This window comes from Leptonotus elevatus, chromosome 11 (genome assembly GCF_054856555.1).
Source record: "Leptonotus elevatus isolate MCC_2025b chromosome 11, RoL_Lele_1.0, whole genome shotgun sequence".
NCBI lineage: Eukaryota > Metazoa > Chordata > Actinopteri > Syngnathiformes > Syngnathidae > Leptonotus > Leptonotus elevatus.
Window position 1 is genome coordinate 9,849,450 of NC_141249.1, and position 26,360 is coordinate 9,875,809.

A 26,360-nucleotide genomic window follows, 5' to 3' on the forward strand; every position below is an offset into this window, starting at 1 on the left:
GAACCCAATATTCTGTGGGCCTTGCAAAATCAGACACAATCCAGTAAACCAGCCGGGAGCGAAGGGGGTTGCTTCAGTGAATGAGTTTTTAATAATAATGCATATATTTGTGGAGACTTGGGTGAGGTTGTATTTTACAATTTAAAAAATGTGCATAATTTCACAAGTTACTTCATGTTAAAGATTAGATATCTCTTAATATGAAAAGAAAAATGCACTGAGCTATCACCAACGGCTTACAAATGCAATTATGCCATCTAGTGGCAAAAAAAAATGACCTCAACACAAATCAGTATCACACTCGTTTTTCACAGTACAGTACATCTTTTTAATTTTAACTAAATTTTATGAATTATTATAAAATTACTGTATCAATGACTAAAAGATGCAGCCATATTTCTATTAGTTTAACATTTCCCCCCACTTTTGTTAACAAGAGTATCAAAACTTAGGGACAAGTATTTTATTTTACATTACATTGTACCATTTAGTGCAGATATAAAATTTGCGATTAATCGCAAGTTAACTATTGAAGTCATGCGATTAATTATACAATTACAATTTTTAATCGCCTGCCACCCCTAATTTTTAATCATGGGCATCTTTTATATAAATAGTTGAGCCTCTGTCAGTAAAGAGAAATAAACTAAAAGGTACACAATTACAGAAGTTTCATATCATCTGCAGGGTATGAGAGTGAGTGCATAAAATTGTTTGAGCTCTTGTGACATTAGCCTGTATGAGTATATGAAAAAAAAAGGATTTCATTTCTAAACAAAATGTTTTACACTATTTTTGTCGAAACATTAACTACAAATAAAAGTTCCTAGAAAATCGATAGATGGACAGTATCTACTTGTGGCTGCCGGGTATGAGGGGGTGTGTGAGACTTTACTGTCAAGTGTCAGATATCAATTTTATACTAAGAGTTCAAACTATCTTTTTTTTGGGGGGGGGGGGGGTGGATTGGGATCATCACTGTGCAGTCAAAAAATAGAGCGGAGACTGTGTGAGGAAAAGTCTGGAGAAGTACATCAAAATTGCAGTGCACTCTACTCGATGCAATTGGCAATTAATTAGCTGTCGGCTGATATATTATCCGTTGACAGTGAAAAATAATATAGTATTTAAAAAAAAAAAACTTTTTTTGTATATTGCATGAAACTCATTTCACATTCTATTGTCAATACTGTAGTATTGTAATTGTTTTATAATTTATTTTATCTATACACATCCCTTCTATAGTAAAAAGAAGTGGCAATGTGCGACACTCCCTTTAAGGATGTACTTCTTTGGGAGTTTTGTAGGTCAAAAGGTCGAAAGTCCATGACTGAGGTCAACATTCAGTTAGGCTCTGAAAACAAAGTCCGACTGGAAGAACCAGCTTGCTAGAGTGGCGCGTGACTTTTTTGTTTTCACATGCCAGTGGCCGCAAGCTGGGTTGAGTCGGCTCCTTTCAGGTGTTTGTTAAGTGACATCGAAAATCAACATTTGGCACAATAAACAAATCAAAATGCAGCTGGCTGCGCATTACGTTTTTCTTAACGTGCAGGAAAGAGTTTTTCTGTTGTTATCGATTTCATTCCTTTTCCTCTTCATTGTTGCATTTTGTTGAAGAAGTAAACAACTGGAAATATACAAACTGTGCACAATACAAAGAAAATTTAAATGCATTCTAAATAACCTAATTATAGCTGAAAGCTTTTTCTTCTTCTGCCTTTTTAGGTATAAATTAGAGTCCTCTGCTCAGTCTGCTGTATTTAAAATAGGTGCCGTATGAAAAAGAGCGCTCGCTATTTTCAAATGCCAAGAGGATTAATGGCACTTTTGAGTGGGGTTGGTGTATTCAACTAAGTCCTCAGAGTTGCCATTTGTATTCCAGCCATCATTTATGGATTGTGGATTACAAAGGCGAAGAGAGGGGGGGGGGGGGGGGGTGATTGAAGGCACGTGAGAGGCAGATAAGGCAGTGAAGAGGAGATATGCCTTCAGCAGCATCAGGGCAACATCAAGAGTCAGATAAACGCCCTTGCAGAGCAGACTCACTGTGTTTGGATTCCAGGGAACTATACAGTGAATTATAAATAGTACACCATGAACAAAGAAAGTTGTTACTTTTCATTAAGGCTTCAGGCTACACTGAAGTTGTGTTGTGTTGTGTTATTTCTGTACTAAAAAAAAAAGACATGTAAAGATTTTTTTTTTTTTTTACAATTAATCTTAAAATATTAAGAATCTGCATTTCTTCCTGACCTAGATATTGCGCGCTATCGATCTCATAGCAAAATCAAATATGTCAGTCACAATATTGTATGTTCACTTTGTTCTTAAAGGTCCACATTTTGGTTTCCCAAAGCCTTTTACATATTGTTCTCCGTTAAATGAATATACTGTATTCTACTACTGTACACAGTCATCATTCAAAAGTATACAAGTCGAATAAGACATTTTGAAAAAAAAAAATCAAAGGACACCATTGCCTCGCAAAGTAGGACGGGGAGGGTACATGGAACGATGTCGCCATCTAGTGTTCAACCCAGCTCATGGCTGCATTGTAAAAATCAAAATCAAGGCAGTCTTTGCACGACTACTGCATTATAGAATTCCCACGTGCTTTGTTTAGGAAAGTAGTAATATTTCAATCAGAACTGTATCTTCTAGACACAAAGTTAGACAATCACTGTAATTCTATTTATCGATGACAGCAATGCATTCCCATTGAATACATCACACATACTGTACAGTCAAGCTTTCATGGACACCTAGTTTCCAAATTTATGAAATATACAAATATTCAAAGTTGGGTATTTTTTCCATGTTTATTTGAAAACAAACAGAAATCAGTACAAAAGTATCAAAGTTACAGAATTTTTTTTTTAGTCACTTTTTTTTTGTCTAAAACTTTTTTTTATCTTTTTGTATGCTTATAAACTAAGTTATACTTCGAAAATAATCTTAGCTCAAGTGGAAAGGTTTTAGCGTAAAATATCAAACAATCTTTTTAATTGACAGTCTCCACTCAAACTCAGGAAGGTCCATCAAAGTCGATCAGATATGCTGACAAATCATCCAAGAATCATGTTATTTCATCTACATATTGTTTGTCGCGAATGAATCTAAGAAAATCTTGCCTCGCTTACTTTCTGTCATTGAACTGAGCGGCACTTTGGAACCACACTTTCTCCACTTGCTCCTTCCCTACCTCAAAGAGCATGCGTAAAATGGGAATGCCTTTCTTGGATGAAATCATCAGATACTCTTCATTTTCAGGTTGCAAAGTCACGGAAAAACGAGCAATCACTAATGACTGGCAGAGGCGCGACAGGACCAGCCAAAAAAGGCAGTCTCTCTCTGCCGCGTTGAGTGGGAAGACGCTTTCCCAGCCTGCCAGGATGGCTCCACCCACCTCAATGAAGTTGTGGTGTTCCAGCATCATGTACGTGATGGTGATGGCGAGCTCGTAGACGTAGCAACCAAAGTTCATATCCCCAAAATCGATGATGCCAGAAATCTTGTGGCCGTTGCTTTCATCAGCTTGCACCAGCACGTTGAGATCGTTAAAGTCTCCGTGAATGAGGCCTGAGGAAAGACAAAACCATATATATATATATATATATATATATATAATGATTCATTTATATATTGCTAATTGTTCACAATTAAACACATGAGCCAGCACAACACTTACACTTGCGGAAACTGGAGTTTTGGGGTGCCACGGTGGTTTTGTACTGATGAAGGACGGACTTCACAACCTCCAGAAGAGGGTGTCCTTCGAGTACTTTCATATATTTCTCCAGAAGGGGAATGCTTGACAAACTCCATATGAAGCCCTCCCTCTGCAGTACATTAAGTTGAGGATGTTTCATCTGGGGGGGGGGGGGGGGGGGGGGGGGGAGTCAATAGAAATAGGAAATACACAATAATACCACTAAAAGATTCCTTCCAAAAAAGCTCCTAAATTAGAGCAAAGCAGTATATTTTTGTTGTTTTAACTACTGCAACCAACCAAAGGAAACCAAATGCATATCAATAGAATTGTTTGAACCTCATTGAGGGCGATGTCCATTCTGGCCGCTGTCCGGCCGACTTCATAAAGTAGCTGCGGTGAGAAAGGCACCTCGGAAATCGGGATTCCTGGCAAATACGTCAACAGGCGCACCAGGTACTTCTGTAAACCGGAGCCGCAATCTGCCAAATGAAACAATTCCACAATTAGTATGATAGCTTTTGTCTTCTATTTCTGATAATATTGGGTGAGGGACGACAAAAATAAATAAAAGGATAAACTTGACATATGGATCGAAATGGCCCATACTCAGTGGCCACTTTCCACTTGCTCATGCCACATACAGTATTACATTAGAATGTAATACTGTATGTGGCATGAGCAAGGCCAATAAATGGAATCTGTAAACATTTTGATAATTATATATATATTAGGGATTAGGGATGTTTAAAAAAAATCGATTCGGCAATATAATTCTCGTATCGATTCATATGCAGCCAAATCGATTTTAAAAGATCAATTTTTGATGGAAATATTAAAAAAAAAAGTCTTACTTAGGGTTAGGTTTCACACTTTAAGCATAGAAGAATGTTAATATTTGATTTCAGTGCTGTTCAAACATTAAACAGATTCCAACCTGTTTGTTAAATGCAGTGGCTCACAGTTATAAGCCTGAAGTACATTTTCATACAAATCTTACAGTGCACATGTACAAAATTACTGATAAGTATTTTCTAAATTTTAGTTTAAAAAAAATCACAATAATTGACTTACCGATTCGTATCAAGATTAATCGGTATTGAATCAAATCGTGACCTATGAATCGTGATACAGATCGAGTCGCAAGGTACGAGGCAATTCACACCTCTAATATATATATATATATATATATATATATTTTTTTTTTTTTTGTAATATATGTAATACGTGTTTCACCTTCACTAAGAGGAAAAGCAGCAACGGCCGCCGTTTGAAGGGAAACGTCACATTTGAGAGCTTCAAGGTGCGCCAGTGGGAGAATATGACCCTAAATGTTCAACATTTCCCTACTTTTTCTACAAGGAGCTGAAATGTTGAAATTCTCTCTGTGTCTTTGTTGCCTGCTGCCGAGTGCTCAGTGGCCACTTTCCTCTGAGATCAGCTTGTTTTGTCATAATTTAATTGCGCAATCTATCAGTCTAATCTAATTGCCAAAGAAAGTAAAGAAGAGGTCTAGACTATAATAACAAATACCTCTGAAGGTGTGTTTAGTGCAGGTGTGATGTGATGCAACACGTGCAAGCAGAATGTGAGGGCTGACTATCAGCAAGAAGGGTCGAACATTAACTGGGCTGGAGAGGTTTTATAGCTTCACAGTATACACCTTAACTACTTTCTTGCTTCATTTATTTTGTGACGTGAACCACTAATAAGTTGTGTCCACATGATCCTCGGATGTAACGATGGCACATGACGGCCATTGTTTCCGCATGTAAACTATAATTGGTCATTTGTATCAGTTTTTAAACTGAATATCTTAGTATGAAGATAGTGAAGCTGTTCAAGTGGAAAATAATCCATTTAAAATTAATTTGGGACTTGAGTGGTCAGCGTTTGCTCGCCATGTAGCAACCGCAACGCTGTCTATCTATATACCTGCCTACCTTACAGTATCTATTCATCCATTTAACTCTCAGTCAATAGCGGATCCTACCAATGCCTTCGAGGAACATGGGCTGCCCCGCGGTTGTTTTCTGGGCTGTTTGGGTCGGAAGTCCATTATCGTGCAGAAAGTTCATTGCATACGTCTGAAGTTCTATCAGTGCGGGGTCCCGAGTGTGCACCGAGTTCATAATCTTCAGCACATACGCGCCACCTTCGGCAGTCGCGATGCAGAAGTTCTGGTCATCGTAGCTGGGCAAACTGCGGAGTTGAGAGGGAGTCAGCTTGTAGTATTTCTTGACAATTTCTGCGGCCTGAGACTGGCTGAGGTTGGGTTTGGCGTGGTTGTCCGCCATCTTCCTGTACACAACACAAATATGTTTCGGTTATGTACGGTACAGCAGTGCTATGGTTTATCCACCCATCCAACAGCGGTTGTCCGGATCAGGGTCACAAGTGAGTGGAGCCTATCCTGGAGTGGTCGCCGGTCAGTGTTTAGACAACCATTCACACACACACCTACAAACAATGAAGACGACGACTCTTCTGTATGAGTGTTGTGGGTGTGGGAACATAGTACAGTAGAATCTAAATGTATTAAGCTTCCTAGTCTAGTGATTCGCAAAGTGAGTAGCACAGAGAATATATATATTCATTCTTTTTTCTTTTTTGCTTAACGTTTACATGCAATTTCATATATTAGTCAAATGTTAATATTCCAACTCTGTATAATGTTACAGTTGCCTGACTGCAATAATATTAAATATGCATATTAGGGTGGGAAACTACTCTTGTTTTTGACTAATACTATAGGTCCTCCACGCTACTGTATTTAATTGATTTATTTTTTTTTTTTACAAAAATCAAAACAAAGCGAAAATAACAATAATCAAAAAAAAATTATTTTAAATGGACTTGAGTCTGTCAATAAAGATATTCATTTACGCCTTCCATAAGATCCTACATATTTTATATAATAATAATTTGTATTATTATTATTATTATTAACATGTCAATATTCATAAAAACAAAAGCAAAAAACTGTACTTATGCTGCAATTATACAATACTTCCAAAATATGTAGATATAAATACTATAACCATATATAAAATGACAAATAATAATACAATAGTTCTAAACAGTGACTGCATAAATAACATTCTAGTTTAACGTCAGTTTTTATTGTTAGTTTAATATTCATTTTAATGATAGTATTGATGGTGGTATTTGGAGCACTAAATATTTATTTAGACTGTACTCGGTCTTAAAAAAATGAAAAACAAATAAAAAATAAAAAAGCGATAAATGCCCATTAATTTAAATCAGGTCCTTTCTAACGTATTCAGCATTGATGACACAATTACTCAACTGTAACAGCTCCGACATAGTGTAGTCGCAAGCAGCAGTTTTGGGTAACAATAACGGGATTGCTTCAATGGGGGGAAAATACCAGAAAAGCTTTACAAAACCGCGAGCGTGACTATTAAATAACGTATCTACTTGAGAAACTGTTTTGAAAATGGGGTTCAAATTGTGGTCTGGTGCAATTTCCATTTTTGTTTGCGGTTCCTTTCTCTTTGCGCGAGAACTTCCCTTCTGCTAACGGAACACTATGGAGGTAAATATGGTGCAAAAGTAACTTGTAAAAATGGTTGTACCTGTAGAAAAAAATATTAATTTGTATCTGTAAAAAAAAATTTTTTTAGCTGTAAAAAAAATTGTACCTGTAAAAAAAAATTATCTGTAAAAACGAATTTGTACCTGTACACTTTTTTTTGTACCTGTAGAAAAAAAGTGTACATTTGTATCTGTAAAAGTTGTGATTTGTACCTGTAGAAATGACAACTTGTAGTCAAAGAAGTCGTCACTAGGAGTCACAAGTGTTTTTTCTGCTGCTGTCCAGTCACGTGACTTTTGCAACAAATCTCTCGCTACAAATGGCGCAAAACTGATTTGTACTTGTAGAGCACCGTGATTTGTACTCGTAGAAGAATATTTTTCTGCACTTTTAATTTCTATTGGAGTTAAATTTTCCAATGTAACATTACTCTTATTTAAATATTGGCTATTCTGCTTTTGAAAAGCTAGTCTACCTGTATCACTAAGATGTGAGCAGTGTCACTGTCACCTAGCTACTTTAACAAAAGTAACTAGGTCAAATGTTAGTTTATTTATTTTTAATTAAATGAGAATCTCATAAGTGTGAAAATCTTGCTAAAAAAAGGTGGAGACAACTGCTGGAGCATCAGTGAAAAGGATGACCCACTCCATCAGCAAGCAGCCAAGAGACAGGAGATGACACCTGGGGGGTATTCCATCAAGCCGGATTAAGGAAAATTATTTCGCAGATCTTCTTCTGATGTGAATGTAGCAATACTTGCACAAATATCTGAGTACTGTGAGTGATGATTAAACTAAGAGTGTAAGAGCCTCTTCTTCTTTTTTAACTGTTTGCAAAGCATACATTGCAAAAATACTGACATTTATCAAGAAATTGTAATATTTAAAATAAAATGATTAAATACAAAGGATAAAGTGTTGAGGTTAAAATACCTTAAAGATTCACCCGCAGTAAAAACGTTTTGTTTTCATTTTATTATGATAGTAAGAGTACAGATACTTGGATATAATGTTACTCAAACACAAGTAGCTGAGTACTGTCCACTTTTGGTTATCTTGTAAAACATTCAATAGGGTTCTGTAGCTCTATAGTCATTTTCACATATAAGCACTAAGCAGCAGTTTATGAGGTATTTTTAGATATATATTTTTTTACAGGTACAAGCTATTGATCGTATGTTTACACTGGTAGGCTTCAAATCTTGAAATAAAAATCGTGACTTCAATGTGTTCAGTTTTCGAGACAATTAACAACACGAGATGAGCTAGCTCGCACCGGTATTACGAGCTATGGTCGTACAATAAATCTTACCTTCATACCTTCTTATTTCTTTCTGCCCACTTTAAGTGCTCTGCATGTCTCAACCAACGTTTAAGCTGTTCCACACGGTGTTTGTAAATTGAACCATGTTGAAATGTTCACGCCTGGGACGTCCTCTTCTTCCAAAATTAACGTGTAAACTGGTGTGGCAACTGGCTACTCTGTTTGTTTGGAATTTCGGACTGGTTTATATTAATGATAAAAACGTGGCGTCATTTGAGTTCAACCCACTGTCGTTCGCTCAACCAATGAGGTTGAGCTTTAGCCCGACCAAATCCTCCAGAGCCCGTTACAAAAGTCACGTGACTAGACAGCAGCAGAAAACCCACTTGTGACTCCGAGTGGCGACTTCTTTGACTACAAGTTGTAATTTCTACAGGTACAAATTACAATTACAAAAAAATATTTGTACAGGTACAAATCATGACTTTTACAGATAAAACATTTTTTTACAGATACAAAATTTTTTTACAGATACAAATCACGACTTTTACAGATACACATTTATACTTTTTTCTACAGGTTCAAAACAATTTTACAAGTTACTTCTGCACTATATTTACCTGCATAGAACACCCACGACAAGAATTAAGGCAAACATCATAAGAAAAAGTGTGTAACACTTTTAAACTTACCTCGTAATGCGTGGCGATGAGGCCGTGTTTATTATGACCTTCGGATTGCTGAATGCTAACCAGTTTACTTCATGTCCTGAAATGATCGTGTTTATAAATAAAAAAATCCACATCCGGGAAATCTTTTCAAAATAATACGACGGCGTGGCTGTTATTTACTGGTTTTAATATTAAATGATTAAATGATAATTATATCTCAAATATCATACGGCCACGCATACAAAGAAGTTTTCACACTCAATGGACAGTTTTGAGCCTTCAAAAATCTATGCATGATATGTTTGCAATGTGGGAGGAATTCAGCTGCGTGGCCGTAATATAAGTTTGTTCAAATTCCACACACCAGGCTCTCATTTTAACAGTAGTCTGTCACTTCTGTAACCCAAGGTCTACAGTTTCACAGAAAAACCCTTGCAACAAGGAAAATGTCGCTATGTATACAATTAATAATTCCAATAGTAGCCACGAAATTATGTTGTCAAACCTTCTCATTGGAGCATTAAAAAAATGTTTTTGTTGTAATGCTGATAACGTGTTTTCATACTTTTGTAACAACAAATTTGAGTAAGGAGAAATCAAATTATGGGAGTTATCATGATTGGCCACAGGGTGTCACCATAGAGTTGATATAATGTCCATTCTCAGAGACGTAATTAGGACATTCAAATAGGCCTACTCACATTTATTGTATTGGTTCACAAAATAATCATCTATGTGTAAATTACATCATACTGCACATACACACAATTTAAATGGCTTGTTCGCAGACTGTCTTTCAGGAAATATGCAGCTCATTAAGGGTTGGATTTAATTTTCCCATTTGATGGGTGGTACCCTCGATGTTTTCAGGATGTAAAATACTTGAAGTATTTAAGAAAATGAGTAGTGTAACTCAGAAATGTTTGCAGATTTTTTTCTCAATTTAGGCCCCATTACTTTGGAATGGATTGGCCACCTCTGTAGAAATGCACTACTTTTTACACTCTGATTTTGGTATGATTAGGTTATGCAACTAGTCTTACACTCTGCTTCACCCCGATATCTGAATTTTGGCCTGTCTGGCTGCCGCTTCTCTTTGCTCATCTCCACCCTTTCTCTGGCTAGGTGGCAATGGGTGAAGTGAGACTGTTGCTTTGGAGAATTCTGCATCAATCGACCCGGACAATACACGAGAAAGACCACTTTCCTGGAGGCCTTGACGGACTGGAAAATGTCCAGAGGAGAACCAATTCCACAAAGGCGTCACCTGCTGTCCTTCATTATATTATGTCGACGCTCGTGCTGAGTGGCTCGAATTGGGTGCAAATTGAAAAACGGGAACAATTTCATCATGCTATAATAAATTGTCTTGAGCCTCCATCTGTTCTTTTTGTTTTGATGTCATGACATTTAGTCAGTTCACTTGTTTCCCTCATCTCCCCTTAACTGAAGCAGTTTTCATTTAACGTGGCAGCTGTGAAACAGATGTCAATGAAAACGATCTTGGTTCAGTTTGCATGAATATTTTCCAGCTCCGAGGATCATGTTGCATGGCTGCTAGGGATATGAGTTGGAACTTCGGTTACAAAAATTAAAAAAACATTTCCTACAAACTCTCCATGTGACCAGTACTACATAATTCTCAAACTTTGCAAATTTTTGTAAATGTATAATGTTTTCTTGTCACAATCATAGCATCTGTGGATGCAAATCTCGAGTATTCCCCAAATTCAGCTAGCACGGTTTATAGTCAGGTGTGCCTCGTAGTCCAGAAATTACTGTAATTATCTTGCTGACACAGAAAGCTTGACAGGCTTAATTGCTTTCACTAGTCAGGTTTCCATCCAAATGTTTCGAATTGTTTTATGCAAATTTTGTGAAAATGCGCAAAACGGACATGTGACTTATGCCCGTTTCCATCCGCTCTTCTTTTGCGAATATGCGTCGCGAGATGACGTTGTAGTGACGGAACTTTGGGACAATGGGGAGTTCCAGGTGGGAATGTTGGTTTCTACGGGCTAAACGGAAGTAGTTTGTCTTGTTTGTCTTCCCTCCCGCATGTAAGTGAAGTGTGTCGTTACATTGAAAGCTGATGTTAATAAAGCCATCTAAAATTGTATCAATGTTTTTTAATTAATTATAAAAAGAATCGTGTTTCTTCGTCTCCCCAAACATATCTTACTTTATCATCCGCCATTTATTGTGACTACAAACGTGCGTGTGACGTAGTATCGGTGAAAACATGCGACGTATATCCGGTCTTGTAGTCGTTTATTCGTAAAACCTGTTTCCATCGCCAAAATGCGCATTTTTACTTTTAAATTTTTCTTGCGAATTTTGGGCCTTTTTTCGAATTTCTGCCGTTTCCATTCAGTTTCTTTTTCGCAATTCTTGAAAATTCAAATAAAAATAAGTGGATGGAAACCCACCTATTGTCTTTTTCGGTCAAATTTTTCCCAAGGCAAATTAGGGACTGCTGATGATGACCCACATTTGAATCACTTCAAAAAGAGAACAATAAGGATTATGACACGTTTATTCATACACATTAATTTAAAAAAAAAGACACCTGTTGTACCTGCTGAGTTTAAAAGCTCTATGATGGCATATTTGACTGTACCTCACTCGCTGCAACAAATAAAAGCCAACTGACTCTCATTAATTCAAAACATGGTCTTGAAAATTGTTTGGAACTTTGAGAAAATCTTTTACCTGCTGTAATTGATCCATCTACCCTCCCAAAACAAAGAGTGAGCCATTGGGCCTGAAAAGCACCTGCTGATGATAATCAATCAAAGTCATCTGTGGTCAGATTGCTCCAATTTTCACTTTGCAGGCAATCCTCAGCGGGCAGATGTGTTTTCCGAACGCCCATCTTAATCTGATCAATGAGGTTTTCCCGCAATTCCCTGCAGCCACATTTAACACTTAATTAATCCCCCCCTCCCAAAGTTATGAGAAGGATGCGTGTGCTAGAAACGCAGAGATTTGCATATGAATGCAACAGCAAAAAAAAAGAAGTTCCAAGATAACTTAAGACAGGTAGGCTCCTTTGAAACATGAAGACAAATAGCCTACATCCGAGCTGTAATTACCATACGTTTGCAGGAATGTGTCTCCACTTTATGAAATCATAATTCCACAATAGTGAATGCAAAACATGAGCACACGGTTACCAATGCGAGTGTCAGGCACGCACGGCTCCCACAATTAGCATCACGTCAATTATGTAATTACACTGGACGTAATTATGAATTTGAATGCCCGGGCGGCGTGTGCGCATATAATACGTGGAGGGTGGATGTTGACGACAAAGGGTGGCATGTGGCGATGGCGAGGGAGGCTGGAGGAGAGAGCTACTGATCAGAAGCAGAAGCCAGAGACGAGCGAGCAGCATTTTGTTCACGCTCCATTCAAGACACACATCTCCAACACGCGAGGGACAAGGTAAGACATGTCTTGCAACTTTTTTCTGCTTATTGGTAGTGTACAGTTTAATAAATAATCATCTGATCTCTATTGGGGCAAAAGTAAAAAAAAATATGATTTATTATCAACATATAGGAACAGGAAATAAATTGAGCTATTTTAAAATATGCTCACAAGCAAACAGAAAATCAATCAGAAACGTCAACTGATTAGAAAATGTTTCTGTAACATTTCAACCCTTTTAACATTCAAGTGTACAAATGTAAGAAGAAGAAGAAATGATGCGATATTGAACAGCCCATACAGCTACATTTGCAATTCTATGGTTATTATCACATTTTTCCCTGTTTGCCAATATTTGGTTGTTGTTTTTTTTTCTGTGATGTATGAAAAAAAACTAAGGATGGGCAAGTACCGGTATCAGGGGTCTTTTTTTTCCCAAGGTATCGGTACTCGCAAAGGTGGCCGATACCAGTATCAGTGTGGGTCTGTTGTGGCCATTTTACAATCAAGAATTAGAAAAGTAGAAAATTGCCATACATTTTATGCAATTTTAAGGAAAACAATTATATTGGGACATAGAGGTCCTAATTTTAAATTTGCTGTCTTTTTTTTGTATCAAATATACAGGTGGTATCAGTACTTGGTATCAGTAATGGTGACTACTGGTATTGGTCTGGAAAAAAAAAGGTGAACAACTGGAATGTATTTTTATTGAACAGTGTTGCTCGTGAATCCGCAGCTTAAGAATAGAAAGTTATGCCTCACTAAATTCATAAAAAACACATTTGTTTTCGTGCGCCGACTTTTTCCCCACTCTATCAAACCTATAGTCAGCCCAGCACCCCTGAGGAAAAAAATGACTTGCCTTTGCGTAATTTGTTCTCCCTCACATGATTGCTAGCTGTTTTTTTTTTTTTACTGCACAGCTTTATGAGGATGGGGGGAAAGTATTGCAGGGTTCGGAACGGGAGCATTTCCACTTTGCACCTCCAGTCCTATCTTTTTTTTTTTTTTTTTTTTACATTTTCAGGTTCTGCCCACTACTTTGCCTATAACCTTTTTTTTGTATGCAATTTCAATTTTATCTTTGCATGCCAGTGACCTTCATCTACACAAAGGTCTGAATTTATATGCAAGCAGTACCAGGTTTTCTAAATTTGATTTTAGGGGGAACAGATAATCTACCCCCCCCCCAAAAAAAAACAGCCTGAAAATGAATTAGAGTTCAAACTGTGCATAAGAAAATATAAAAAAAACTATCAATTATAAATGTAAAGCCATCCCTTGCACTATACCTATTTACATTTTTAATTTGTCAGGGTGCCAGGAAGGCAAAAATAAAATATGTAACCAAAGCATAATACTTATAAATCCTTGTCTATATTAAACATTTGATCCAATATCACATATGCAAATATAATTAAAAATAATAATAATATCCCATGGCTTCATGGTGCGCCAAAAATTGAAGGAAAATACACTGTGGTTATATTAAAACTACTATTAACTTGGAACCGCTAATTTGAACAAATGAAAATACTTAATGAATATTCAAGAGTGTGTGCGCTGCACAGATTTAAATAACCTGCGCACAAAGTCAGACGTTCAAGGCATTTTCAGAAAAGGTTCCTTTTGTTATCTTTCTTTCAAATAATCAGAAAAATTGAGGTAAGTAGCATTATATCGGCAGCAATCAAATGGCTGCAATCTTTTCAATGTCACCCTGTAATTCAATGACACCCTTAAAAAAACAATGCCTTTTGATTTCCATTGTTAGCATACGCACCTTACATCACAGATGAAGTGGGGCGTCTAATAAAATCTCACCAAAGATGTCACATTGAGTAAGGTGTAGGATCTACGAGCGCAAATAAAAATCAATGAAGGGTAAAATGGCACGCAAGTCATGCATAGAAGATTTTAATGAGTCATAGCTGAAGCGACGCGCAATCACAGAGGGTTTTGCTCTTTGTTCAACGTTTGCAAAGCTCGGCACTACAGTACATTAATCCATCAGACTGATCAAATAGCATGCAACAATTTCCCAGCCCAAAATACAAATTAAATACAATTTGACTTTATGATTCAGCATTATGAAATTAATGGTAAAAAAAAAAAGACAACAGGGAAGCATACTCCACAAATTGTAGGCCAGCAACAAACAAAAACACATCAGTGGCATCAAAAATCAATCATTTATATATATTCTATTTTTTCTCAATTATTCCATTTAAACCTATGGCTAACTGGTTCCAGTTGTTGGACTCAGCCGTTACAAAATTTTACTGGAATAAAAAAAAAGCAAAGATTAGTCTATCTACTCTTCAGAAAAATAAATCCAAAGGAGGTCTAGAGGCACCAAATTTTATGCACTATTATATAGCCAACCAGCTACAATATATTATTTTATGGGCACAACCCAATAGAGATACTAACTGTTGGCTGGAACTAGAACAGAAGGATTGTAATAACCTCAGACTCCTAGATTTACTCTTTATTACAACATCGATTAAGCGCCATAACTGCTTTAAAAATCCAATGATTTCCGCCACCCTGACTGCCTGGTGGAAGGCACTAGAAATGACAAAAGCCAAAGTGGAGCCCAGCGGGCTTTCTCCCCTATGGCATAACCCCGACTTTCAAATTAACAACCAATCGTTTTATTTGAATGTGTGGGAGCAGAAAGGAATTACACATCTCCACCATCTCTTCTCAGATAATATGTTTATATCATATACATCCTTGCTCCAAAAATATAAAATAAAAAACGGAAACTTTTTACATTATTTGCAAGTTAAAAGTATGATAAAGAAACAAATTCCAACACTCCAGGGTACGCTCCAACCGCCTGTTTTAGCTAAAGATATTACCAAGCTTTCTCCGACAACAACAACAAAACTCTCAAAAAGATATAAGTTACTTTCATATACTGATAAAACGTCTTTACCCATCTCGAAATGGGAAACAGACTTGTCTATAGCTCCGGAATCTGACTTTTGGATTCAAGTTTGTGAAAATGTTTTTAAAATGACAAAACACACAAATTTACAACTTATCCAATATAAAATTATTCACAGAACATACATTACTCAATATATGATGAAGAAAATGGGACTCTCAGACTCCGACATTTGTCTCCAGTGTTTACAAAACACTACAGACACTTACTTTCATGCTTTATGGTTATGTACTCCGGTTATGTGTTTCTGGACTAAAGTCTTAGAAAAACTTTCCGCTGTCTTGGACTGTAGGATACCGTTCTCTCCAAACTTGTGTTTGCTAGGTGACTTAACAACAACTGACTTACCACATAAACAATTTCAATCTATACTTGTAGCCCTTACTATCGCAAAAAAAACAATTCTTGTTAACTGGAAAAATAAACAAACTCTGAATATCGACCAATGGTCTAACCTCCTCATAAATCACATTTTAATGGAAAAAATATCTGCCTCAAATAAAAACCAAATGTCAAAATTTAAAGAAACATGGTCTACGTATATAGAATTTTTTAACTTAAACCTGGTTACTTAATTCTGCCTGTTAGCGAGAGCCACAGCAGCGTGATAACTTGCATTGATGTTTCTGTATCTGGCAATTTGTAACTAATGGTGGGGGTGTCACTGTGGGGAAAAACAGTCACTGTTGTGTACGTTGTAAAAGTTTTAGATCTTTGAGTTTATCTTATAAAAAAATGGGAGCAAAAACAAAGTATATAAATCTTTAACTCCTGAATTAAAGCTTTAACTCTTTAAAGACTCTTTACACTTTACAGAGTTAACTGCAGAGTTAAAGTTTTAACTAAAGAGTTAAAGATTTTAAACTTATGTTTATATTGCGCTAAACATGTTACCATGAAGGGATTGATTTTATTATGTGATATTTCAGGCCATAATGCCCAGCTCGGGTACAGGTTTTCGAATATAGGAAGTTAAAGTAAAAACAAATACTCAAGTACTAATAACCGGAAAAATCGACTTGGGTAATGCAATGAATATTCTAACTTTTGTCTGTACTAATCGACTGTGTATCCGTCTATATTAATGTAACGCAGAACAATGTTTCAATGTCATTCTTCGCAGGTATTCTCACTTGCATTGATGTTTCTGTATCTGGCAATTTGTAACTAATGGTTGTGTTTCTATAGTCAGGAACCCGGCTGCTGCCAGCGGGATCGAGCGGATTCGCCTCTGATGGGCACCAGGGGTTGATATTCGGATTCACGGCATGCCAGTGGGTTAATTCTGTGGGTGCTGTCCCCCCTGGCTGGGCGTGGGCGGGTCTGCCCCTCTGTTGGCTGCTGGGTGGCGGCTGCGTCTTGGCCGTTCCCTGGGTCTCTTGGGGGGTGCTGCGTTGCGGGGCTTTCCCTGGTGTCTGGGGCGGCGCCGTTCCGGCGCGGTCCGTCGCTCTGGGCCCGGCGACGCGGTTCAGGGCCTGTGTCCCACTTGCTGCCTCTCCCTCCTCGCCATCCTCCGCCTCCCTGTCCCTTCTCCCTCGTCACCCTTGCTCCTCCTCTCCCCCTCTCTCTGCGGCCCTGCCGCTGCCCCCTGCCCTTCTTGTCGTCTCCTTCCCCCCTCCCTTCCCCCTCCCCGGTACGCCTTCCTTCCCCTCCCCTTGGGCCGGGGGCTCCATCCATGGCCCGGGTCTCGGTGCTCCGGGGGCCCGGCGGGGGTGGCTGGGGTTTGATGTTGTGCCCGCCCCGCTCCGGTGGGCGTCCTGGCACCTCGGGCGGGCCCCAGTATCCGGGGGGCGAGCCCTCTCGCCCCGCCGGGCTGGTCCCATATGCCTGCCGGGGTCCCGGTGGGGTGGGTGGGGGCTTGGTGGGCGGGTGCGCCTCCTGCCCCCGCCCGGTTGGGGAGGGCCCCGCTGGTCGCTCCTCTTAACTCACTACACTAGGTTTGCACAATACACTTTTATAGACATATAGGGCACATAACACACTTTGGGGGGGGTGGGGTAGGGTGGAAACACCGTCTTCACCCTACAACTCCCCTCCAATTTTAATGCACCACACAACTGGGGGGGGGGGGCTTGTGGGGGTGCCATCGGTTGGGGACCGCGGTATAGAGCAGTGCTGCGGTCCCCTGTCCTTCCTTGGTTTTCTTTGGTCCCCTCGGGTCTCCTGACGGCGGTGTTCGGTTTAGGTGAACGGTATGGGATTTTTTCTAATAGGTTTTTGGTGAGCTAACAAATACACGCACGCACGCACATACACATTCTCACCCACATGCAAAAAAAACAAATATATATATACAAAAAAAAACAAATATATATATATAAAAACAAAAAAACAATAATTTAAAAAGGAATTCATCATTTAAGGCAAATTGAACATTTTCAAAAAATTTCACTGCTGCTCTTGCTTGGTAAATCAAATCTGGAGAATTGATCCTGGTCCAGATTAAACCGACAGCAGATGATCTGTGACAGATCACATTTGTCCTTCACCAACCTGGCAACCACACTAAAAATGGTGATCTCCCTGAACGCACACTTCATTGTAAGAATAGACAAATCGCTCAACACCTCATGCACGGGGTTGCTGTGTTCATCCCATGCATTAACACAAATCATCTGGAATAATCTAGTTTGAGACACCTGACTGCACATTTATAAGTCACTGTTAAGTGGCTGAAGAATGTAAGAATGCCGAGGATCATTATGGCTCACTGTAAAACGGCATTACTTACAAAAGCAGATATGAATATGAATCAATCTCTCTCTCTCTCTCTCTCTCTCTCTCCCCTCTTCTAAAATAACCTAAATTCAGTCAAAGGGGGATCAACCCACTTTTTGGGGGTTAAATAAATAACCCACACTCTTAAAACTACTGGGTCAATTTGACCTAACTTTTCTGGGCTTTAAAAAAAAAAAAATCAAAACAGCCTTTTTCTAAATTATTGTTTTGTACAAAAAAATGGTTTCCTTTGAGTAAAACAGCATAGAAAATTGGGTCAAATTGACCCAAGTAGTGGGTCAGATCAATTTAGTAGTTTTAGAGACTAAAATGGGGTTAGTTTTGGTGCAAAAAGTTGGATCAAATGACTATAACCCATTTTTTTGTGTGTGTTGTTTTGTGGGTTATTCATTTGACACGGTTTTTGGGGTTAACTAAATAACTATGTATATATATATAATAAATATGATCAGCAATCAATAATACAAAAAATGACAGAAAATCGTTTATAGTTTTTCCAAAATACCTCACCAGTATGCTCTCATTCAAAAAAAAAAAAAACATAAGGTATGTTCATTGAATGGTAATTTCACTTAATACCCCAAATGCATATAAGTTATTTTATAATCACAAGTTTGAACTCAGTTCACGATGGAATTATCAATGTGACTTTCATCTAGTGGAGGCCCAATGACCACTATAATCCCAATGACCAAATTGCTTCCCCCTTAACAAGAACTTCTGAAAGATGCATCGCTTTCTTCTCCATTGCTGAAGGACACTGTGCTGCAGATTTGTCGTATACCTTCAGGATAAAGGGGTCGCTGGTACAAGTCAAAAATAAATGAGCATGAGGTATCATTAGAGTCACTGTTATCCTTGAGCAAAGCACGGCGGAGCTGCAGTTGATTAAAAATAACCCAATACATGGAAAAGCACAATAGTACATAAATAAAAAAAAACACACACACTTTGCGAAAAAATATTATATTGCCTGGAGTGGCGTGCTCAGGGGCCTAAGATACAGTGCATTTAAATTGCCAATCATGGACCACTTTAACGTTAACTCGAGATTTATATGTTCAGGACACTGAATTGGCTGATTGAATTTCCCAAATGGAACAGGATGCATGATTCAACATCACAAATGCAAGCTCCAAAACTGACAAATCATTAGATATGCAAAGACATGATATTGCTGTTTTGTCTTACTACAAAATAAAGTCAGCATATTATAGGCAATCGGGAGAAAAATCTTTGAAAGCATTTCAACATTTTTAGCCCTACATACAAAGAAGTGGTCTCCGTCATCAACAAAGAAAAGTTGTCTGTTGAGTAAAGATTTAAGATCATCAGGTCACATGATGTGGAGCTCTTATTCAATCGCAGATCATAATTTGATCTCATTCATTCGGTCTGCTCCTCACTGTCACACTTGAGAAAATATTTTAACAAGAGAAATGGAAAATTTGGAGTTTTGGAGATTGCTTGGCAAATGGTGTTATAACTTATTTAGATCTGAGCTGTTTAAAGAAAAATGTTGCGTCCGCGTCAAACAGCTAGCCATAGCGCTGTTTTTCCCGTTGCATGGGAACTACCAGAGTAATGGTAAACTAGGGTGACCACACGTCCTCTTTTGCCTGAACTAGTCCACTTTTTAACATCCTGTCGGTGCATCCGGTGTTTTTTATAAATTCATGAAAATCTGCACCGTGTTACTGCAACTGGTAGACCGTGGACTGCTCCCAAGTTGATCGCATGGGTGTAGGGAAAAAAATAATTTTATACCGATATGTGTTATTATTGTAATACAATAAAAATTAAGTATATATTTTTTAAAGAAAAAAGTAGGTCAGCGCTTTACCCACGTTTTTAAGTAACAAACTACAGCAAATTAGCTGGTTTATTAACACATATCTAGAGTGAAAACAAGGCAGCAGCTCCAAAAACAAAAATTAATTTCCTACCAGGGTTAAGCAAAATTCTGAACTGAACTGAGAAAAACTCCTAAATTCCAATTTGATTCTTGAGTTTGAATTTGAAATGAGGTGAAAGCCTACTCAGATAAAACTGCTTTAAGGATCTAAATGTTCTCCAAACTACTTTACGTTTTTTTTTTAATTGTAGGTTTTTTATGTATTTATTTTTAACCAATTTATTTTTGCTAAGGGACTATACAGTATAACTCATTCAGCAATACCGCCATTATTTAACTAGTGCTGTCAAAGTTAAAGACTCAACAAAGATATCAACACAAACACTTCTTGTTTTGCTCCCAATTTTTTACGAGATAAACTCAAAGATCTAAAACTTTTTCCACATACACAATATCACCATTTCTCTCAAATATTGTTCACAAACCAGTCTAAATCTGATAGTGAGCACTTCTCCTTTGCCAAGATAACCCATCCCACCTCACAGGTGTGCCATATCAAGATGCTGATTTGACACCATGATTAGTGCACAGGTTTGCCTTAGATTGCTGACAGTAAAAAGCCACTCTGAAAGGTGCGGTTTTGTTTTATTGGTGGGGAGGGGGGGGGGGTCACTGTGGGGGAAAACAGTCACTGTTGTGTATGTTGTAAAAGTTTTAGATCTTTGAGTATATCTTGTAAAAAAAAATGGGATCATAAACAAAAGCGTTGCGTTGATATTTTTGTTTAGTATATAAATCTTTAACTCCTGAATTAAAGCTTTAACTCTTTAAACTTTACAGAGTTAACTGCAGAGTCAAAGTTTTAACTAAAGAGTTAAAGATTTAAAGCACTATTTTAAACTTATGTTTATATTGTGCTAAACATGTTACCATGAAGGGATTGATTTTATTCTGTGATATTTCAGGCCATAATGCCCAGCTCGGGTACAGGTTTTCGAATATAGGAAGTTAAAGTAAAAACAAATACTCAAGTACTAATAACCGGAAAAATCGACTTGGGTAATGCAATGAATATTCAAACTTTTGTCTGTACTAATCGACTGTGTATCCGTCGATATTAATGTAACGCAGAACGATGTTTCAATGTCATTCTTCGCAGGTATTCTCACCACTCGAACAAGATGACTCCTGACACCAACGGCAGTCACGCGCATGTGGAGAACGCGAGTGAGACATTGGACGAGTTTCTGCAGAAATACCTGGGACCCCGACGCTCACCCGTGTTGCTTCCCATCTTCATCAATTACATGGTCATCTTTTTGGTGGGCGTGTTTGGCAACGTGCTGACTTGCACCGTCATCGCACGCAACAAAGTCATGTGGACGCCGACAAACTACTACTTGTTCAGCCTGGCCGTGTCGGACCTGCTGGTGCTGCTGCTGGGCATGCCGCTGGAGCTGTACGACCTGTGGCAGAACTACCCGTTTCTGTTTGGGAAGGGAGGTTGCTACTTTAAGGTTTTCCTATTCGAGACGGTCTGCTTGGCCTCCATCCTCAATGTAACAGCATTGAGCGTGGAGCGCTACATCGCCGTGGTGCACCCGCTGCGTGCAAAATACGTCGTGACGCGCACCCACGCCAGGAGGGTCATCCTGACGGTGTGGGGCATGTCAGTGTTGTGCGCTCTTCCCAACACGAGTCTGCACGGGATTTCCTACCTGACCAGTAACTCCACCAGCACTGACGGGCCGCACATTGTGGACATCCCTGACTCGGCCATGTGCACGCTGGTGAAGCCGCAGTGGATATACAACCTGATCATCCAAGTGACCACCTTGCTATTTTTCTTCCTGCCCATGCTCACCATTAGTGTTTTATACACGCTTATTGGGCTGCAGCTCAAACAGGAGAGGATGCGCCAAGCAATGGAAGCAAAGTCGGGCGCCGGTCAGGACTGCTTCTGTAGTGTCCGCACTAAGCAACAAAAAGCCAGACGACGGCAGGTCACCAAAATGTTGTGTATGTTTCCCTTGATTTTCTTCTTTGTTGTTGTTGTGTCATTAATTGTGTGAATGTTGTTTCTAATCTATTATAGGTGCGTATTATTGTCCGCGCTTTTTCGGCATGCAAAAAATATCCACATAATACTTCCGATTTACACCGTTCAAATTTCAATTTGCTTCCAAAATTCATGCCATCCCGGGAATTACCTTTGCCTTTCATTAAATGACAATTTTTAATATAAATACATCACTGGATAGTGCACTTGCCTGGCATTGTGCAGGTATGCCAGTGTGTGGGTTCAAACCCTGGTTAGAACACTTTTTTTTCCCGATTTCAGAAATAGTCTTTATCCAACGAGTTAACATCCATTTGATTAAATGTCATTGATAATCCTTATTTTCAGCTGTACTACACTTGATTTTTTAATACAATTACGTACAATGTCACAGACACTTCCATATCCACAATAGTGGTTAAAGCACATGACTGGCAAAATAATGATTAGCTTTTGAGAAAATGTCCAGCACAAATGTTTTAACTCATTTATATAAACACCAACAATTTTTTAATGGTAATAACTTAAATTGAGAATTTGCTTATGAGTTGACTGTCCTAAAACATTTCCAGAGATTTACAATTTACAAATCAGCATCCAAAACGTCAAAGGCACACGTCGTCACTGTCTTGCTTGTGACGTAACTCCAACCAGCGTATCTTGATGAACAATAATGTGTGCAAATATTGTTTGGTTATTAATCTATAAATACTGTATATATATTTTTTTCTATACATGTTTTGTGGACAGCATTCTCCACCATAAAACGGAGTTAATTAAGTAAGTAACTGACATCATGTTATATGTTGCTAGGTTCTTTGTTCAGCAAGCTTTCTGATTACATGAATCATTTGAAAATAAGAAAAAGATCGAGAAAGTTTTTGGGGAAATATAGGCACGGTTTATGTAAATGAGTATCCACTAACACTTTCAATTGCATCACTTTAAACTTTTTTTGCACCAGGGGTGCTCTCCCACTTTTAAATAGAGCGTTCTTAACCACTTTTACCTTGGGGGAGAGACAACTCCTACCAGGCGCGTCCCCCCCCCGGATGGCGGATAGGGGGAACCCCTAACGAGAGTGATCTGATCAAATCGTTTGGAAGCAAACATCCGATGGAAAAACAGAAGGATTAAACAGTCAGAAACGTTTACATATCTAGGAGGTGTAGTAGCAGAAGATGGCAGGAGCGAGAAGGAGACGAGGAGGAGGATCGGAATGGCAAAGACCGCATATCTTAGGATGAGGCCGTTACTTTCTAATATGAATATGAATATAAAATTGAGGGTAAGGCTATTAACTCATTAATTCACTGCCATTGACGGCTATATACGTAAAAAAAAATCATTTGAACTATTTCTATTAGTTTTTTTTCCACTTTTGAGTATGAAAACCTAGAAAAAAATGTTTAATGTACATTTACAACAGATATAAAATTTGTGATTAATCATGAGTTAACTACTGAATTAATGCAGTTAATTACCATCAAAAAATTTAATCGCCTGACACGCAAAAAAAAAGAGAAGATTATTTTTATTTATTATTATTTATAAATTTTATATCTGTTCTAAATGTACAATTTAAAAAAATCTAGGTTTTCATGCCCTTGTTAACAAAAGTGAAAAAAAAGTGAAACTAATAGAAATTGTTTAAATGAATTTTTGACGTCTATAGCCGTCAATGGCAGTGAATGAGTTCAAATGTTATGTGTGGTCGATTCTATTGTATGGATCCGAAAGCTGGACCATCTTAGCTGATTCGAGACGGAGGATTGAGGCCGCAGAAATGTGGTTTTATAGAAGAATGATGAGAATATCCTGGGGGATTGGTAGACGGAGGGAGCTAATGACGATTCCTCGGACATATCATTAGAGAAGACGATCTTGAAAAGACTGATAATGGGGAGAGTGGAGTGAAGTAGAGCGAGAGGTAGACAAAGGACAAAATACATGGACAGCCTGCTGGCGGGTGTGAGGGGAGTGCAGACAGTAAACGAGTTGATACGATTGACAGAAGACAGGGAACGATGGCGCAACATGACCGCCGACGTCAGAAGAGACGTGGCACTTCGGTAAGGCATGGTAACCACTTTTACGCGTGGTGCCGAGTGCATGGCATTCCTCATAGAGACGCCAGTACCGTATGTAATCTGTTTGTGACCTGCTATTTGGGATCTTAGTAACTGAATCACATACATGGAAAAAATAATAATAATAATAAAATAAAAAAAGCCATTAAAAAATATATTTTATGCAATTTCGAAGGAAATAATCAATAGTCTTAATATTACATATTGAAAATGCTAATGCATCATCTTTTCTTTTTTTTTTTGCAGTTATTTTGGTGGTGGTTTTTGGGATCTGCTGGGCCCCATTCCACACCGACCGCCTAGTATGGAGTTTCATCACCGAGTGGACCGACAGCCGTCGGCAAGTCTTTGAGTATGTGCACATCATCTCTGGAGTGTTCTTCTATCTCAGCTCGGCAGTCAACCCAATCCTGTACAACCTCATGTCCACACGTTTTCGAGAAATGTTCAAGGATGTCATGTGCCATCGGCCGCACAACGCCATCCCCAGAAATTATTCTTTAAGTGTCACTCGAGTGACGCTACGCAGTACCCTAAATGAAGCACCACTCAGCAGCGGCGCAATTGCTACGGAAGGGGAGGCAGAGGATGGAGAGCAGGCGGTGAAAGGAGAGGCCACTTTCACATGTTAGGCATCTGTGTGCTGTCCTTCACAATGAGACTGATTCAGCTTCATGTCAAAAATGAAAACAGAATTGGAAGGAAGGTTGGATTTTATTTACTGTGGTTATGCTTGTCCTAGTATAATGTCGTGGTTATTGTTTGGGGTTGTCTATTTTAAGAAGCATTTGTATTTGTCCTCAATTTATTTGCCAGACATTCACAAGCACAGTACAGTGGACCCCTGATATTTGCGAGGGGGGGAAAGGGCACACCAGATTACTAAATTCAAAATCCTCTAGGCATTACATAATTTCACATTGAAATCAGCATAACGTCGCTGCTATGCGAAAAAAACTTATTTCCATTTTTTTGTCTTCGTTTTTTTTTTTTTACGTTTTTGGGATGTCTGCATTCAGTTGTATCCCAAAAACTTAAAAATAACAATATATATTTTTTTTAATTGGCATAAGTGTTTTTCATTGAATTCAGTTTCATCCCATAAATGTAAAAAAATAAAAAATAAATGGGCGTAAGTGTTTTTCACATAGCAGCGACGATAATTATATGACAAATGAAGTCACCCATCTTGGCCTGGACACTTCAACCAGATTGTGTTTAGCTGTCAAAAAAACTACGCTCAAAATCCAAAGTGATCAACATTGGTCATGTTGTCAGCTAAAACGCAGTAACCATTTTTCCAAATCAGAAGAGCCGACATTAATCCTGTTTCAAAATATAGTTTTGGGTCTTTCTTGTTGATACAACAATAAGGTTCTAAAATATGTTTCCAATGTTTTTTCTTGGCTCCAGCATTCGAATTCTTACAATCACCGCTAGTGCTGCACTTGTATTGATCATGTCTTTAAAAAAATATTTGAGAATATTTCATTCATCAGATAGTTTACTGCAGTTTTTAGGTTTGAATGTAAATATTATCTGTTTGTGTTGAACAAAAATATAAGCAGTTATGTCTATTAATCAGTTCCCCTGCTGTACTGAATGTGAACCAAACTGTGACCTTAAAACTCACGTATCTCCCATTTTTTGGTGTACCCTTTAAATGACACAAATGCTTCACAATATTTTTTACAAGGTTTTGCATTGACCTGTGTACAGTGTATCGCTTACAATGGCTTTAATGTGAACTCATTGAAACTATAGCTAAATGTTTTGTTGTTGTGCTATTGTGGATGTAACTATTAATAATGTCATACAATCATGGACAGTTCAGAAATACATTTGAAATTGTGTTGTTTCAAACTGGCAAAAGGAAAGCCATTTGTCAAATTAACATCTATTAAATTACTGTCCTCACCTCTGTGTACGAGTTGTCATTACAATTGCCAGATTGCCTCTCTAATGTTTTAATTCATTGTACATTCCAAACAATACAACATTTTGTTTTGGGCAAAATGTCA

At 38.2% G+C, this 26,360-nt stretch overlaps 2 protein-coding genes across 4 annotated transcripts; one reads left to right on the forward strand and one right to left on the reverse strand.

Annotated features, from left to right (window-relative positions):
- Nucleotides 1–2,805: 2,805 nt before the first annotated feature.
- On the reverse strand, nt 2,806–9,310 carry hykk.2 (hydroxylysine kinase, tandem duplicate 2). 3 transcript variants are annotated; one of them, XM_086089473.1, is made up of 5 exons: nt 9,227–9,310; nt 5,703–6,010; nt 4,049–4,191; nt 3,689–3,869; nt 2,806–3,579 (listed from the first exon to the last, which is right to left on the reverse strand). In XM_086089473.1, the coding sequence occupies exons 2-5, from the start codon at nt 6,004–6,006 to the stop codon at nt 3,137–3,139; spliced, it is 1,071 nt and encodes a 356-aa protein (XP_085945599.1). In that variant the 5' UTR covers nt 6,007–6,010; nt 9,227–9,310; the 3' UTR covers nt 2,806–3,136. The 3 variants fall into 3 exon arrangements, with proteins under 3 accessions (XP_085945599.1, XP_085945601.1, XP_085945600.1); XM_086089475.1 differs by lacking the exon at nt 9,227–9,310 and adding an exon at nt 8,591–8,772; XM_086089474.1 differs by lacking the exon at nt 9,227–9,310 and adding an exon at nt 8,583–8,771.
- A 3,225-nt stretch (nt 9,311–12,535) lies between these two features.
- nmur1a (neuromedin U receptor 1a) lies at nt 12,536–26,256 on the forward strand. Its single transcript, XM_086089331.1, has 3 exons — nt 12,536–12,652; nt 21,350–22,209; nt 24,586–26,256. The coding sequence occupies exons 2-3, from the start codon at nt 21,372–21,374 to the stop codon at nt 24,969–24,971; spliced, it is 1,224 nt and encodes a 407-aa protein (XP_085945457.1). The 5' UTR covers nt 12,536–12,652; nt 21,350–21,371; the 3' UTR covers nt 24,972–26,256.
- Nucleotides 26,257–26,360: the final 104 nt, after the last annotated feature.